Below are 17,653 nucleotides of genomic sequence, written 5' to 3' on the forward strand. Positions count from 1 at the left end.
AATTGTCATGGGTGTGATTAAAAGTTCTTTAGGAATGAACGGTAATGCCCTAGATGAGGGAGAAAATTTACAGTATATTATTTGATGTTTGAAGAAGCTGATTTTTGGACATCTTTATTGACTGTTCTTTAGTGCTAAGAACTCTATTTCTAATATGTATTTCTAATTTCTAATATTCTGGCATATAGCAAATATGGCAGAGTTTAATAATTGTTTGAGAGGAGCTGACATGAAAAAGCTGTAGATTGTGTGCTCTTAGAAAGTAGGACAAGCAGATGTCAGAGTTTTATCTGCAGCATTAAGTCCAGCACAGTGTTTCCCTGCGAGACTTGTGAGAACACTCCGTAAACAACCATATGCTGTCTAATTGTAGAGGAGCTAGAGAAAAAGAATGGTGATGGAAGGATGGAAATTAAGCGAGAATGAGAGAAGATCAGAGCAGAAAGTGATTTGTCATCAGGATCCCCCGGCCCTGGTTCTCAGGCAGCCATGTTGAACAATCTGCACTCCCTGGAGAAATATTTGAATCTATTTAGAGTGCTTTCTTCTTCTACTCTTTTTGTTTTGTCTCTGCATCGATGAATTTTCATTTTTTTTCTTTTTATTTTAAACATCTCTTTTATGAAGCGGTTTCCAGTTTGAAAGTAAATTCACATTTTTGTGATCACAGATGTGTAGACCAGTCTCTAAATGCTATTCTTTTGCTTGTCATGTTTCCCCCGTATCAGCTTTGTAGAGCAGAAAGGAACATTATGAGTGGGCTGGATAACTGCTTGTGTGTCCACTCAATGTTCTGAGCTCCACGTGATGTGAGCACCACTGCCTTTTCAACAGTGACTGGTCAATGTAAAGAGAGGCCATGTTTACCTGCAGAGACAAGGCATGGACTTTTACAAAGAAGGAAGAATGTTTCGATCTGACAGGAGTCTACAAGTATCTGGAAATAAGATGTGATGTGCCGCTTTAAGTCACTTCAGATATCATCAGGCATTGTGTTAACAACAAAATATACTACGTTGATTCTAAAATGCTTGTACGAGATACCCTCCCTCAAGTAATTTTGGATGGTTCTAAGAATTATTTTCAACAGAGACATATATTAGATTAAGTGGATTAAGTGTATGCTACTTCCAGCTGTCTAAATTGTGGGCCTTATGGCTTGAAATAAAAAACACACATACTCCTAGCTTAGTAAAATAATCTAAAACTAAAATAGTCCACGCCAGAGACAGAAGGCTGGAACTGGATGAGGAGGACAGCGCTGTCAATGAAGTGGTTGACAAGGACAATAGGTGGTGAAATTGGAATGGAGGAGTGATAGGAGGAGGAGGAGAGATTAGATTCTCCTCTGTCATGTTGCTCTCGGGCACAGGCTGCAGCTGCCAGTCAATTCTAGCAGTGTCTTGCAGAAAATCACCAGGGTTACCTCACAGTGTAACACATGAGGCTGACACATGCAGCACTCCTCTCACAGCGGCTGCAAAGTGAGGAGACAGAAAGAGGGAAAGGCATGGGAAAAAAAGGCCAGGACATATTGTGGTAATAAAAATAGTTAAAACCACTTGTGCAAGAATGAAATTCATTACTGCTTCAAAAATGTGGTTTTCTACTTACACAGAGAACCTCTTAGCAGCGGATTTCTTGGTAAAATAGAGGCTATAAAAATAGATATTTACCAGCTTAGTCAACTCACTGAGACAAGCTGAGAGCAAGAAGGCTCTGAGATTTCCCAAGCTCATAGAAAATTTGATTCATTCACCTCCTACAGGCTGTGTCAGTATTACACAGCTCAGTATTAAATTGGCGAGTAGCTGACTTCTGGGTGCGGCCGAGTCTAGTTTGTGTAGATTGCAGATAAATCTCTGACATCTGCTTCATCTCATCACCCTCAGATTAAAGTGAGATTCCCTCTGTCACCCTCTGTGTTTTATTGGCGTCTATTTGTTGTGTCAGCAAAATTTCAAAACAGCCTTATTGTCCTGTCATGTGTGCAAGTGTGCAAATATTGCCCCTGCAAATGTGTCACAAAAGGCAGTGCAGTTACCATTCAGGTGTTAATGCATGATGTCAACACACAGGGGGTTAACAAAGAGAAGGCTGGAAAGGAGGGTCAAGGATTGGTGCTCAGAAGTAGAGAACAAGTACTTTTTGAAGATTTATTTAACTGCCATACATTTCCCTCTCTTTCTGTGTCATTCTCTCTCAATCCAGATAATGCCCACTTTTAAAAAGCTTATTTACAGCCTCCATTGATTCTGCTTTCAAGAATTGGCTAGTCTTTGCCTGTATTTTAACCCTGGTGGATGGCAGTACTGCTGCAGTGAAGTATTCAGTTTGAAGAGGCTTCTTTTACACAGCAATCAGTCTAGACAGGCCTCCTGTAGACTTTATTATTTGGTTTAAGGAGCTTTAGTCCCTAAAACACTCAATGTAAAGAAAAGCCTGTGGACTGAAAAGGTGCTAATACCAACACTGACCTCTCTATTAATGATAATACCATCAGAAAGGATTCTGCACAAGTTATTTTTAAAAAAAAAGTAAACTGTTAGATCTCTTGCTTGAAGGAAAAAAACATGAAAACATAGAGATGAATAGCAGCTTTGGTTCGTTTGCAAGGTTAGTACAGAAGTGTGCTGACAGTGTCATCTTTCTCAGAATGCACCTTTTATTTGAAGTGAACTTACTGTGGCTGTATTTCTACCTAAGTACTAAAATTTCATTAAAATATTTTGTGATAGCTGCACTTTCTTACCTGGTTCAAAGATATCCCTCTTTCGCAGTTTAAAAAACAGTCTAGGTACAGTCTTGCTTTTATTAACTTCTAAATGTTTTATTGAATCTTACTTTTATCATATCATGGTATACCGGAGTTAAACAACATGTTCCAAGTCGCTTCACACCTCATTATATGTTTTTTTTTCCTCTTGTCTTCCTTTTAGAAACTCCATGTCTTCAAGAAGACTCTCCAGGCTTTGATCTACCCAATTTCATCCACAACACCCCATAATTTTGAGGTGTGGACAGCAACTGCTCCCACCTACTGCCATGAGTGCGAGGGTCTTCTGTGGGGTATTGCCCGTCAGGGTATGCGGTGCTCTGAGTGTGGCGTTAAATGCCACGAGAAGTGCCAGGACCTGCTCAATGCAGATTGTTTACAAAGTAAGAGAGCAAACGAATTTATACATTAACACACTGAAAGCCTCAGGCAAAGCATCCTTTTCTCACATCTAGTAACACTTTGATGTTAAGATAAACTCACAGGCACTCTCACAAACATGCGATTATGAGACAGCTTAGAACACGTCCTTACAAACATGTATACATTTGTGAGGGAGCTTTTAAACTACCTTGATATGAATGTTGCATATCTAAACAACTTATACATACTTTTGTAAAATTTATGTTAAAGCTAAAGAAAATATAGCTTCTTAAATAATAGTAGACAGTGTTAGTGTGGGTGTTTATCTGTAATATCTTTGATTTAATTATTGATTAATTTAATTTCTTCCCTACAGTTAATTAATTACCACCACTGTAAATGCTTTAAGCTTGTAGCTTGAAATTCTGCTTTGATGGCTGTGTAGTACATGTAATTTATACCCTATCACTCGTTGCTGTGGGTGGTTTTATGTTGCATTGTGAACCACTGGCATTTATTACAATGTCCAATCAGCTTTTTCAATCAGACAAACCCGCGTTATTACAGGGTAGACAAATAAGGACAATGTGATGTTTCAGAATCATCCTCCCAGCAATGCCCACATACTCTTAAGTGGATTAGCCACAGTCTGAAGTTATATTTATTTATAATATACATATTGCAGATATACATGATCTGATCGGATACTGAGAGGCAGTCAATACAAGCTCCTTTTTTCTTATCGTCTTGCATTCACATAAAACAATAGGAGCCTGTAGGCACACATTAGATTTGATGGTGGGAGCTGGGTGGGTGACACATTTTGTGCTCATCAGTAACACTTGAAATACAGTATTTTAGATTAAACAAGTTAAGTTAGAAAAGTTAAATGCAATACTTATAGAAACAATTAATGGATAATGGATTTGCAGCTTTCTAAATTCTTGGCCTTTTTTAGGGGCTGTGGAGAAAAGCTCCAAACATGGGGCAGAAGATAAGACCCAAACTATCATCATGGCAATGAAGGAACGCATGAAGATAAGGGAGAAGAACCGCCCTGAAGTGTTTGAGGTGATCCAGGAGATGTTCCACATTTCCAAAGAGGACTTTGCCACCCATCTGAAGACAGCCAAGCAGGCTGTGCTGGATGGGACCTCCAAGTGGTCTGCCAAGATCAGCATCACAGGTTATCCTGCTTTTTGATGATATCTGCATTATTCACACCACCCCTCTGAAACTTAAATTATGAATCATACCATAATGTTAACTGTTTTTGTGAGTTTTTATCTCTGGTGTGACATTATTGATCAGTTAATAGAATAGGCACCCTCTGATTTTACTGCATATGGATGCCTACCTGGTGAATATGAGCTTTAACTCTTTACTCCAAATCAAGAAAACTGCAAGTGGTGTTGGCAGATGACAAATACTGTTATGCTAATGAGCATTTACCTGTAATTAATCTAAGTCATCTTGGTCATTAACCTCTTAACACTAAACCACAAAGTACAATGCATATTTAATCAGAGACAGACAATAAGAGTGATTCTTTAGATCAGGACTAAAAATCGTCCTTTATCCACCTGATCCATCTATTTAGGCAGTTGCATGTTTTAGATAACTCTTTTCATTTTTACATGTGCTGTGGGTTTGGTGACTCCTGCAGCTAACAGATGTCTTTGTCTTTCATTTCCAGTTTACAAGCAGACTAATTGCTTATATAATAACTATAAGCAGAGAACCTTTTAAAATTTCTTTTTTATGTATTTATTCACTTTTTTGGGGCACTTTGAGTTCCTTGACTTAGATAACGATCAACATTATTTTGGTGTCCTGCATTGCCTCTTTTGTCTTTTTTTACCAGCTTTCTTAATGAGAGGGTAGCATACAAACACAGAATTTTGGTGCATTTCTACAAAGCTGCTTACATAACCGAATATGGTTACTGCTTTATTTTTCTTTGTTGCAACACAACCTTCTTTTGATATTCATATTTTCATAATTAGCAAATTTTAAAATGCACTAACATAAAAATCGCTATCATGTAATAAAAAGTATATGTATCTATGTATGTGTATATGTATCTTGAAATATACAGAATCACACAGTCTTGTGTACTTAATGTAATTTATGTGTAGAAATAAAGGAATGTAAGAGGGGGGAAGCATACAGCAGAGTATTGTGTGAATAGTAGTGAGAAATAGGAAAAGCAGTAGTACAAACATCAATAAGAAAAAGTAAAAGCCATGTGGAAAAAATAGGGACAAATGAAATCATATAGAAGCATTATTAAATTACATAATAATGGACTTACTGCCATGTATTGCTTTTTGCCCCGCAAATATTATTTTTGTAACTTCAGCTTTTATTCTTCATGAATTCATTTTTTGATTCCCATTTCTCAGCTATTTATAAATATATTCTTTTTGTGGTGCTATTGTCTCTTTATACTCATCTCTTGAAGCACTGCCTCCTCCTTGTTGAACACAGCCCTCCAGGACTCGTGCTGTGTGCTAGTAGACATGGGGCAGAATAAATTAGGGAGTAGCTACTATCACATAATTATTGATCTTATAGATTAGTTCGCCGGTGTCTCTGGTAAACAAGCTCCAGTAAGAAGGTCAAGAACTTCACCCAGGACTCCAATCCTTTTTTGCAGCATCAGTGCCAAGTCCAGCTTATTTATTGCCCACCTTGCATGTCTTTCAGTGTCCATACAAAATAGAGAAAAATAGAAAAAAAAAATGGTGAGTGAGGGAGGAGAGACTACTAGAGAAGGTGGGAAAATGACTGGAAAAGGGGAGAGAGAAAAAGATTGGGAGAAGAAAAAAAAAACAATAAAAGAGAAGAAGAAGTTTGACCCTGTTATAACTCTGCCAATTTCCCAGAGGCTTATTGACTGCCCTATTTTAGAATGTGGTTATTGACATGTTATTTCTTTATTTTATTATTCATTGAGTAAAAACAGTGGTGCACAGCAGCACTCTTAGACCGAGACTATGCTTTCTTTTTAGTCTCACTTTCAAGGTAGACCTCCCACTTCTTAAGCACTCTGTATGCAACCAAACTGATTTTGCTTGTGTGCTGTGACTGTTACCTGTTTAGTCTACCTGGGGTACACTAGTCAACCATAAAAACCTTTGGATTTGAAGCATGCAAGCAATGAATATATAAAAAAAATAAATAAACAAACAAAAAAAAAATAAATTATTGTACTTCAGGCTCTAAATTGAGGGACAAATTGGATATCTAGTGAAGTTTAACCCTACAATGCCCCCACTAGTAACCTGGATGTTCCTGTCTTAAATATTTAGAGCCACAGTTTCTAAGGACATGCACAGCCTATGCTCCAAACAGATAAAGAATGTCTTCTTTACTGAAATGGAACATTTCACTTTCTTATCTTAAATTATCCTTTTTTTTTAACACTTTTTAATACAGATATAAATGTTGGTATATTTTTGAATAGTTCAATCAGTTTGAGTCACTAAAGGATTTAGTGTAGTTTGAATTTTATAAACAGTCAAAACTAATTTGATCTCAGTTTACTTTGTTTAACACAAGGAAACCCACAATTTGCAACCATACTTAAAACTGTTGTAAAAACAGGCCTTAATAGTCAGCCTTAATAGTGTTGTGGCAAGGAAAAAAAAATCTACATAAAATTATGTTGGAGAAGGAGTTTTAAATGTCATTTTAGTAATCCAATAAGCCTTTTGTAGGAGGCATGCTAACACCTTAATACTAATGTCCCTGTCTTTGACCTCCCCATACACGTGGCATTTGATTTTTCAGTTATTTTGGAGCAAGCAGGCCATGGACCCCAAAACCTCTATATCCTGCCCACTAACTTGTCAGCATTGAGCTGAAAGATATATATGTACCCTGAATTATTTAGACTGCCACTTATGCATATTTAATGCAGCAGTGTCCTTTTTCCCTTTTATGGTGCTGTGAAATACTACTGTGTCTCCTTCCCTGCGCCCACCATCCTGAATCTTCGCTTTCTGTTTGGAGCTAAGTGCTAGCTCAGCATGGACACATTGTATCAGCGGGCATGCACACAGGGGGTAGTATCTACCTATAGCCAGGATTTAGGAGATGAATAATAGATACACTGAAGTTATACACAATTTTAAAAAGAGTGATTGATGGCTGCATTGCACTCTCAGCTTTTGCAAGCTAAGTGGACTGTGCCAGTACCTTTAAACTGCTCTTTTTCTTTAAGGTTCAACACAATCCGTTGGAAACTTCTCCTCAGTTCTTTCTTTGAATTATATTTTGATTTAAACAGACGTTTTGTTTTTTTTTTTGTTTTTTTTTTTGTTTATTTTATTTTGAACCGTTATCATGTAAAAATTCTGTTTGCTTAAATTTTTGTTTTATGATTGAAGCACCTGACAGTCCTACCAACTTCAGTTCAATATTATCATTTCTAGTGGCATAAAAGAAACAAGGTGAGCTTAGAAAATATATTTAATGTGAATTGCACACGTAAACACTGTAGTTTTTGTTATGATCTGCAGGTTTTATGTTCTTTTGCGGTCTCAGGTTGTAGTCTTCTGTTTAGTTCTGTCTTGTTTCTTCTTTTATTTTTTTCCCCCCTTATGTATTGTGTTTGCTTTAATTCCTTTTCCCTGCTTGAGGTCATTAATTGTTATAACTGTTTCTTGTTTTGTAATCAGTCCCTCTGTATATATTCTCCAGATTTTCCTTCATTCATTGCCAGTTCATTGTGTATGTTTGTTTTATTATTCCAGTTTTTATAGTTTGGTCTTTTGTTAGTTTAGTTGCCAGTGTTCCTGATTCTGCAGTGTTTTTTTGTTTTGTTTTTTTTATTTAAATGATCTTTAGTCATTCATCCATCTGTCTCTCTTTGAGTCGGTTTGGGTCCCTCCACCTCCTCTCCTGCTTCCACGTTCCTTGACAGTTTTTTGCAAATTATAAATGCAAAATATTTGCATGCATCCCATGTTAATTTCACTAATTACTTATGCTTGGCAAGAACTATTCAGGTTAATATTTATGAGGGCCATAGTGCACTTGGTAGTTGGGGCTAATGAGAATTTTCTGTTAGCAATCCAAATATTATATCTCCACATTTCCATCAAGAGCAGAGTCATTATTGTTTATAGGTTATGAAGGCAAGAATTATAGGTCAATAAACCTCACTCTGTGTCGTTTGTTCACTTTTTAATCCTTTATTTTTTTCATGTCTGGCATCATTTAATAAGAAAATTTCTCTCAGAAGACTTGTACAGACTCACAGATGATCTGCACGGTCTGATGTTGTGAAGAAGTTTTAAGTCTACTAAGACTGAAAATAAAGCAAGCACAAGATGTTGACATGGTTACCAAACACTGATTTATGTAGTTGCCCATATCAACAGACTAATGGAAGATAGCTGCAGATTCAAAGGTGAAAATTGAGGGTTAAAAATAGCTCATGAGCATGTGTAGTTGCTATAAATTCCATGTGTTTTTGAAGAGCAGAAACACGCTTGTCCAAGACTAAAAGAGCCATTCACATGATGAATAAAAAATAAAAACATGCAAGAGGCATGTTTGTGTAGGCAAGGAATCTGAGAATGAAGTCCACAACCAATTCAGTCATCACTGACATCTTCGTATGGAAGTTAAATCCCCTGGTAACAGTTTGGACAATGTTACCTTCCTTGACAGGAAATCACATATTAAAGTAATTCAGTTTATCTTTAATATACCTTATTTTTTATTTCCCCCATCATTTTAATTAACTGATGTGAAAATATTTATTTCTTACACATGTAAGTTTTGATACTCTGATGTAACATTTCCACTTCACTTTAAAATAATTTGCTCATAAAACTATTTAGGTCTACATCTGTAATGGCAGAAGAATTTTTAGCAGAAGTCACATTTTATGTTCACCCTGTATTGACCTGTTCAGATATGCAGCTTGCATTGCTTACACAACTTCTTCCTGTTCGCCACCTCTGTGTTGTGTTTAGTCATGAGTGCACAGGGTTTGCAGGCCAAGGATAAAACCGGCTCCAGCGACCCTTACGTCACAGTCCAGGTTGGCAAGACCAAACGTAGGACAAAGACCATCTTTGGCAACCTCAACCCTGTCTGGGAGGAGAAGTTCTACTTGTAAGTTCTCTGTAATTATTTTTCTGACCTTCTGATCTGTTTCAGAGAAATGCGAGTCATTAGTAAACGAGTGACTAAGCCTAACTTGATAGCTCAGCAGTGAACTGTTACAGGTCAACTACAATGCAGAGATTTTGGAAAAGTTGAAGCATTGCTCCATCATTATGATGTTTTGCTTTTCTAATTCTGTTTATTTTTTCTGTGCTCCACTGATCAAACTTGTGTTTAATGCAGGTTACTCTCTCCTAAGGATATGTCTTTAAACTCACCATTAAATTTCCTGGTCACCTCTCTGCCTCTCTTTCTATCTTTTGTTTCAATTCCTAATTATTTTCTACACAGCTACATTTAAAGCTATGCAGCCATTTGAATGGGTTGCTAGGTTATCCTGCTAATCTAAGATTGTAGGCAAGTTTCCAGGAGACTGCCTCGGGTATTTAATTGACTTTTATGTTTTACGTTTTTTTGTGTGGCTCTTTGAATCTCCTCGTAGGTTTGCTATGCTTACCTTAATAGATGATCTTGTTGAGAGGGAAGCAAGAACTGAAGCAAGACCCAGACTGAAAAGAAAGAGAGATTTTTTTTCTCAGGTGCTGCACAGCTTTGTCCAGACCTGGATAGAAAATGTAATAGTCCACAGTAGTTAGCAGTTATTCACCTGAAATACAACATAGATAATTTCCTACTCTCAGGCCAGTTCAATTGGTAAGATCAAATTCACAGTTTAATAATATAAAAAATATCATTTGATTCTGGCCTTAATCCACAAGGCATCAACAGTCTTCTCCATTCAATGTTTCTTATTTTACTTTTCTGTTTAACTGTAATCCTCAGTTTATTTTGTGCACTGGGGAGCCACTGTAAAGGATGGGGGAGGTTTAATCATGAGTTAAACCAAAGTGAGAGCAGCTAATGGCATTTTTCTTCTTTTTTGTATGTCATTTAGGTTAGTGGTGAGTTTCTCTGCATCTATCCTTTGTTGGTACTTATCTTTTAGCTTATTCATCTCATGAGAAAGTGAAAGTATTTTCTTAATTGTCATTATAGTATAATTCAGTGTGCATATGTGGTTCCGTCCCTTCTCAAAGTGCAGGTCTTTCAATTACTATGGTTACAGTTACCAGTAATATTTTATGCCACTGAGATTTTCCGAATGTTTCTGTGTGCAGACCAGGCTCCACACCTGCAAAGAGACTCCTGTGGTGGCTGTAATAAAACTCTTTCCCATTACTACAGGGATGTAGATTAATAGAGCGATACATTACTTTGTGCTTGGCAAAGAGTCCTGGGCTGGTGCAGCAGCAGTTAGTGCTTCCCCCTGAAAGAGATTAGTTAAAATAAATACCGCAGATACTGTTTCGCTGGCTGTCATACTCCAAGATGTCATTCGGACAAAATGTAATCTGTCGGTTTTAATTTTAGAGCCCAACAGTCCGACCCCATCAGAAGTGCTTAGGCCACCTTTGCTCTGCTTAGCCGTGTCATTACTGTGAAACATTATTCAGCTTCATGTAAGCAAGAAGGACTAGAGATGGATATTTTGCAGTAGTAGTTACTCATAAATTAAATGCTTTATGCGAATGCTACATTTTCATTGCTGTGAATCATTCATCTCTTTGTTGTAATTTTAGCATGGAATGGAAGAGAATAAAAATACTGAGATTGTGAATAGAGGCCGACAATTCTTATCTGAGACCGAGGTCTCCTCCACATTAATGCAAGGTCCTCATACAAACCCATGCACAGTCATCTGGATCTTGACAAGAATTGTTTTACATATGTTACTTAGAGAAAAGTCAGTCAGTATTTGCTTGTCTGATCTTGCGTTTAAGCTTTGGTTGTGAATCTGACCACTTTTCTGCTCTGCTGAATACCCCAACCTGATGAGCTGTCACTGAAAAAAACTGCTGCATTTGTAAGTGTTGATGTTGTTATGACCATTTTGAACCAGTGTAATCATCTTTCATCTCACAGTGAATGTCACAATGCAACTGACCGCATAAAGGTGCGTGTCTGGGATGAAGACGATGACATCAAGTCACGGGTAAAGCAACATTTCAAGCGGGAATCAGATGATTTCTTGGGCCAGACCATCATCGAAGTTCGCACTCTCAGTGGAGAGATGGATGTTTGGTACAATCTGGGTATGTTTTCCATTTTATTCTCACATTATATTCTCACATTATTCACGTCTGAACGCAAGTGTTGAATTTATTTTTAATATGTTACGTTTTTACAGTTCCTTGATATAGTTCAATATCATGCCTCATATTAAGTGTTGACACACATCCGCGTGCACACACACACACACACACACACAAAAAGAAACATGTATAGATACATGCTCCTGAGGAGTCCATAAAGTCAGTTGTGGGGTTCCCCAAGGATCAATTTTAGGCACAATACTTTTTAATTTGTGCATGTTGCCTCTGGGGATGTCTTCAGGAGACATGGCATTGATTTTCACAGCTATGCTGATGATACACAGCTTTACATCGCCGTGTCTCCTGATGACCTGGAGCCAGTTATAAACTGTATTTTAGATATAAAGTCATGGATGGCAGAGAACTTCTTACAGCTTAATCAGGACTAAACTGAAGTTTTAATTATTGGTCCTGAGGGAAAGAGAGAGATCATGTTTTTAAAAGAGATATTTTTTTAAAAAAAAGAGGCTTAAGACTTACCTTTATTAGCCTAGCTTTTAATTAAATTTCTATTTGATTTTAAGTTTTTTTTTTTATCATTTTATTTCACGTTATTTTATTCTCATTTTACTCAGCTGTATTACTTTTCATTCATTCATTCATTCATTCATTCATTCATTCATTCATTCATTCAGTCATTCATTCATTCATTCATTTATTTATTCATTCATTCATTCTTATTGTTTTTTTTAGGTTATTTAATCTTTGTTTTAACTCCAGTGTTTTCCTCATGGGGATCCACCACTCTGGTGGTTTTGCCTGCTCAGTCTGGGATTGTTGCCGTGGTGATCGCCCTTGTCTTGGTTACTAGGGCCCTGCACTGCAGCCTTATGGCTATAGTGTAGGCCCCGGTCTGCCCTGATCAGGGTGGTTGCCATGGTGGCGGCCTCTGTGGACATGGGTGGACTGGCTCCTGGTGTGGATGGATCCCCATGATATTTTTTCCTCACAGCAGTTTCACATCAGTGATAGGAAAATAAATTATAATTATAAAACATTAATAATTCATCACATTTTATGTGTGTTTGTGTGTGTTTATTTTCTTCTTTTATTTGTTTTGCATCTTATAAAAATACATTTTTAATTTAATTTAATTAATTTGCTCTATGTTAAAAAAGCCAGGAAAAATACCAAATGTGAGAACCTAAAACCACAGAAGGCAGTGATGTAAAATTGCAGAAACAATAATCTCATGATCAAAGGTTTGTATGTTCTTGTATTTTTGGATGCTGTACCAGTACCAAAAATAGAAAAATAAAAATTAAGCTTCCCAGCTAATAATTATCACAGTAATATGTTTGACAAAGTTTACACATGAATAGGCCTATTACATATGCCTGTTTTACTGTCCCTTATATACACTTTCTTACTCCTTTCTTATCATCTCTTGCATGTAGCAAGTGTTGTTTTCCACGGTTTCTGTTCTAATAGATAACTTGATAAACCATTAGGGTGAAGTCACAATGCTGCCTGAGGCTGAATTGCATCATAATGAGAGCTCCCACTTCTGTTCAACTATTATGACTGGCGGGTGTTGCCTTTGTTTGCCTCTTTAGCTAAAAGGAAGCAATTTGTGGTAGTAGTAACCTCTGCCCACTGTTGCTGTTCTATGCTTTTTTAAATTTCCACAATGAATGTTTAAACAGGCCATTGCTGGTGTGGGTGTCCGCCCCTCCAGCTGCTCTTCTCTCAAAGCCTCTTCAGATACTCTTCAGCTGAGGCTTTTGTATTTGTAGCACTGCACTCTATTGCTTTGTTAGGTTATTATTTTTCACTTTCCTGTCACTTGACCAGTTGACTGTTGAGTAATATTTCATTCATTTGACAAATAACAGATAAACTGAATGTGAAAGCATGGAGAAGGTTTATTACAAGTCTCCACAGTTCTGTCATAATTTCTGTGGCTCACAACGTTGTTTCTGTGAATTTCTTCATTTGAATATTGCTGTAAGCTATGCATCTTTAATTTCTCAGTGCTGTATATGTCTTATTTTTATGATGTCAAGAACATATTTCTACTGACTGCTAAACTTTCTTCTTCTTTTTTGTCTTCTTTTTTTGCGCAGTAAGGGTGACCTCTTATGTACCTGAGTTTTTACTGAACATTATAAAACTCAGAGAATTTCATCATTTTCCAGGACTTTTACTAGTTTAATTGTCCCTTGCCCACTACAGCTTGAAGTGCTGTGCAGAGAAGAAAGCAAATTTATAAACAATCTCAGAACCCAGTAGATTCACAGCATCATGAAGCACAAAGAAAACAGTGATTTTACTAGAGGCGTCACAATACAAATTGTAGTTTGTAAGAAATGTTGCTTGTAAGTTTACAATTTTTTCATATAATCTAATTTTATCCCAAGTGAATTTTTCCTCTTGGTTGTGTGTTACAGATAAAAGAACTGATAAGTCTGCTGTATCTGGTGCCATCAGACTGAAGATTAGCGTTGAGATGAAAGGGGAGGAGAATGTTGCTCCTCCTCATGGCCAGTACACCTGTTTACATGAGGTAACGAGCAGAATGTGATTCAGTATTGAACCAATTTTTTTTCCACTTCAATCCAGTCATTATCTTTGAGTAGCTAAGCATTATCTTTGCAGACAGCTACAGAGGCGATAAGGGTCATCTTCAGCAAGCCTATACCATCTCATAAAATTGTCTTCTTATCTTTTGTACTGCTCAACAGAACCTGTTCCACTACCTGACTGAGGTGAAGAGCAGCGGAGTGGTGAAGATCCCTAAGGTGAAAGGGGACGATGCATGGAAGGTCTACTTTGACGATGTGTCTCAGGAGATAGTGGATGAATTCGCCATGAGATACGGAGTGGAGTCCATCTATCAGGCTATGACGTTAGTACCACCCTGATCTATGGCCTTTTACCTCACCAATCTGTCATTGTCTCATTGGGCAGAGTGGAGGAGAGTAGGGAATGAGAGAAGGAGAGTAGAAGGAGAATAGGAGTTGTAAAGATGTCTCCTCAGCAGAATCAAAGCTTAGAAGGCGATTGAGTTCCTCCGTCTGATTGATTAGTTGTTGGTCTGCTGGAGAAAACTTAACCAGGCATGGTCACATTGATCACAGACACACATAAACAGCAGCTTGTTTTCCTCTTTGACCGTCTCTCTGATCCACTGTGACCCTGTCCATCTGTAAATGTCTATTTCTTTGTTACCCTCCACACACACACACACACACACACACACACACACACACACACACACACACACACACACACACACACACACACACACACGCACACACACACACACACACACACAGATATACACATCCATGCACACACACATTTGTAAAGTTTGAATCATTAAATATTGATCATAGTCATGCAATGCTGGTGAGCATTACAGTGTCCAAGTAATGGTTAACACTGCAGGAGTTGGCACCATGCATACCTTTATCTGTCTTGTGGTTCACCAATAACTGCTGCAGTTTCATTTTTGGGACTTGAATCATCCTGCAGATGCAATAGATTTTCCTCAGCCCAAAAAGATGCTGCCGTTATCATATCTTATGTTAGATGCTGAACAAACTGCCAACTGACAACAGCATTTACTAAATCTGACCGATGTTTAATAAGTTAGATTGTCTGTTGCCAGTGTTAGGCCAGAAATATACTTGTTTTTCAAACACACTTTCACATAGGAGAGTAGTTGTTATTTGAGGATTCCATCAGGGGAGACTCCAGAGAAGTCAGACTGGACAAAGCTACCAAATTTGCAGAATATAAACGATGGTTGGATGCAATGCTTAATTCAAAGCAAGAGTATTCTCAGTCTTAGTGTGGTTTAATGTTAGCACCTGTAGAGTGTTTCAACTCCACAGGCAAAAAATTAAATATCTGTACTCATCCCTCCCTCATAATTTCCTGCCAGTATGTACTTTTTTATTTTGTGGGATTTATTTAAAATAATTACAACAATGCTTTGACTACTACGGGTATGCATTATACAGGTTAAAAATTTAATTTAGCTAAAAAGCCTAAATAAAATTTGGCAACTTTTTCCATTAAAAATACAAATACAGGCGTTTCTGTAAAATATGAGACCGCTTTTCTTTGCACCTCTTAACTCTTGTTAACCATTTTTTGATTACTTTTGTTGCATTTCATGAATCCACTTAGTGATAATGTACTGAGTATCTTTGCTTTGTCATCATGAGCAAAGTCTGAGCTGTTGTTAGAAAACCTCACAACATCATCAGATTGCATCTTTTAAGTTCTCTGCCACCTGGAGAATGTGCTTGTTGGGCAGTCCCAGAAGCTGACTATGTAATTAGCTGCTGCCCAAGTAAATCAGACACTAATTACACACAGACTGTATTGTCAAGTTAAATAAAAGGCTCAACTCAAATTTGTCCTTTGTGCAGTCTAGTGATGAAACAAAACTGAAAAATATTTTTCTGAAATATTTATTGGCCTTTATATAATTTTCCTTAAAATTTGAAAAAAGTAACAATTTTGTAACAAAAAGAGATTAAAGAAGTTTTTTTTCAGTTCTTTTCAAGGCTCTTCCACTTTGCCTTGTTTCTGCATTTTATTATTTATTTATTTTTTCCATTAGACCCCAAGCATATTTGATTTCCCCCACAGCAGCTTATTTATCAACCTTCCTGCTTTCCCTGTAGGGCCATCATGTCATTGGCTTTCCAGTTAGCCCCACAAAGTTGCTTTTAACAGTTTCTAATTTATCAAGATCCCAAACATGTTGCATCAACAGTCACAAAGTGTCCACACAAGAAATAAGTGCAGTTATTACAACAATAGCTTAAATATAACATGAATATTATTGACATATTTGTTTTAGTGCTGCAAATTGTGTGGAGTTGCTGGATGTTGAGTTGTTGTTTCAGTATGGCAGTGTATTGCAATATGAGGGATCTGGAGGGTTATTAGAGTGCAGACAAGCGAAGCAGTAAGTGGCCGTATTACCAGCTTTATCAGCTGGAGTTAATGCTTTAGGCTTGAACCTTGTTTAAGCTTGGCATTTCTCATGTCAACACTGATTATGCTTCATCAGGAATTTATAAAAGGCCTTACCTTTCCACTTTTTTCATCATTGAACCTTGACTCCTCGTCACTCCTCACATGATGGCTGCATAAATCAAAGTAGCTGTGAGGACACACTTTCCCTTCTGTGCCCTCCACAACAATAGTCAACATAAGCTACCTCATGTTATCTGCATCTCACTCTATCATCATACCCCACCTCCTACCTCTGATTATCTATCCTCATTTCTCATTATCTTTTTTTCTCATTTCTCTCAGCTGTCTGAAGCTGTAATATGATATGGGAATACATGCATAGTACATCTCAGCCTCTGGTAAAAACCAGAGCAGGGCAACATTAGGTTACTCAGTTCCTTCTCTATTAAAAATTGGCTCAAGAGATCCAGCTCCAAAAGCATCATGGGAATTCAGCGGATGCCATCATCCCTCTCTTTGTATCACTCTCTTTGCTTGACCAACCCCAAGTGCTTCTGGGTAATTTGGAGGCTGAAAGCAGAGTAATTAAGTAGGCCTCCCAATGAGAACATATTTGTGTTTGTGTGAGTGTGGTTGTATGCGTGTTTATGCATGTCTACATGGGCTCCATTTAGGAGGGGGAGTAAATCTGAAATCATTATTCCACATAACTCTGTGGCTTTATGAAGCAATGACTCACTGAGCAAGATGTTCATTTCAAAATGTCTGTTTCCAAGCATAGTACCCACATTTTCAGGACCAATGATCAATGCAGCTCATCAAATATTTAAGAATATTTATGGAAAATGACACAGATTACATATTTATCAAATATGGCAGATTTTATGGAAATAAAATTCATGTTGCAAAACTATTAATTTCTATTTATGCAAATAAAAATATGGGTAAATATTTTGTTTTAATTTCTTTGTCTTTTGAAGATGCCTCTATTTAACATTTGATGTGTGACCAGAGTGTTAGGAAAACATTTTATTTTTTATTGTATTTTGTGGTTCATATGACTGCAGAGTGCATGGAAATCTGTTTTTTTCCACAGATAAGAGGAATGAGCAAATGTTACATTTATAGAGCTCAGCTTACAATTGCTGCCTTTGAGCTCTCAGGAAGCGCTATATGTCCAGATGTTCTGTTACCATCAGACATGCCAGAGGCTGATATTAAAAAAAAAGTCCAGGTGTAT

The 17,653-nt window shown here is 37.3% G+C and overlaps 1 protein-coding gene across 5 annotated transcripts in view; it reads left to right on the forward strand.

Annotated features, from left to right (window-relative positions):
* The window catches only part of LOC121641896 (protein unc-13 homolog C), a 94,997-nt gene that overhangs the window by 17,751 nt on the left and 59,593 nt on the right, over positions 1–17,653 (forward strand). For all 5 annotated transcript variants that reach the window (XM_041988263.1, XM_041988272.1, XM_041988289.1 and 2 more), the window contains 6 exons: positions 2,940–3,159; positions 4,098–4,325; positions 9,130–9,271; positions 11,246–11,415; positions 13,866–13,981; positions 14,160–14,323. In XM_041988263.1, the coding sequence (XP_041844197.1) occupies positions 2,940–3,159; positions 4,098–4,325; positions 9,130–9,271; positions 11,246–11,415; positions 13,866–13,981; positions 14,160–14,323 (1,040 nt within the window). The remainder of the gene's footprint in view (positions 1–2,939; positions 3,160–4,097; positions 4,326–9,129; positions 9,272–11,245; positions 11,416–13,865; positions 13,982–14,159; positions 14,324–17,653) is intronic.

The sequence above is a fragment of the Melanotaenia boesemani genome, chromosome 1 (assembly GCF_017639745.1).
Source record: "Melanotaenia boesemani isolate fMelBoe1 chromosome 1, fMelBoe1.pri, whole genome shotgun sequence".
Classification (NCBI taxonomy): Eukaryota; Metazoa; Chordata; class Actinopteri; order Atheriniformes; family Melanotaeniidae; genus Melanotaenia; species Melanotaenia boesemani.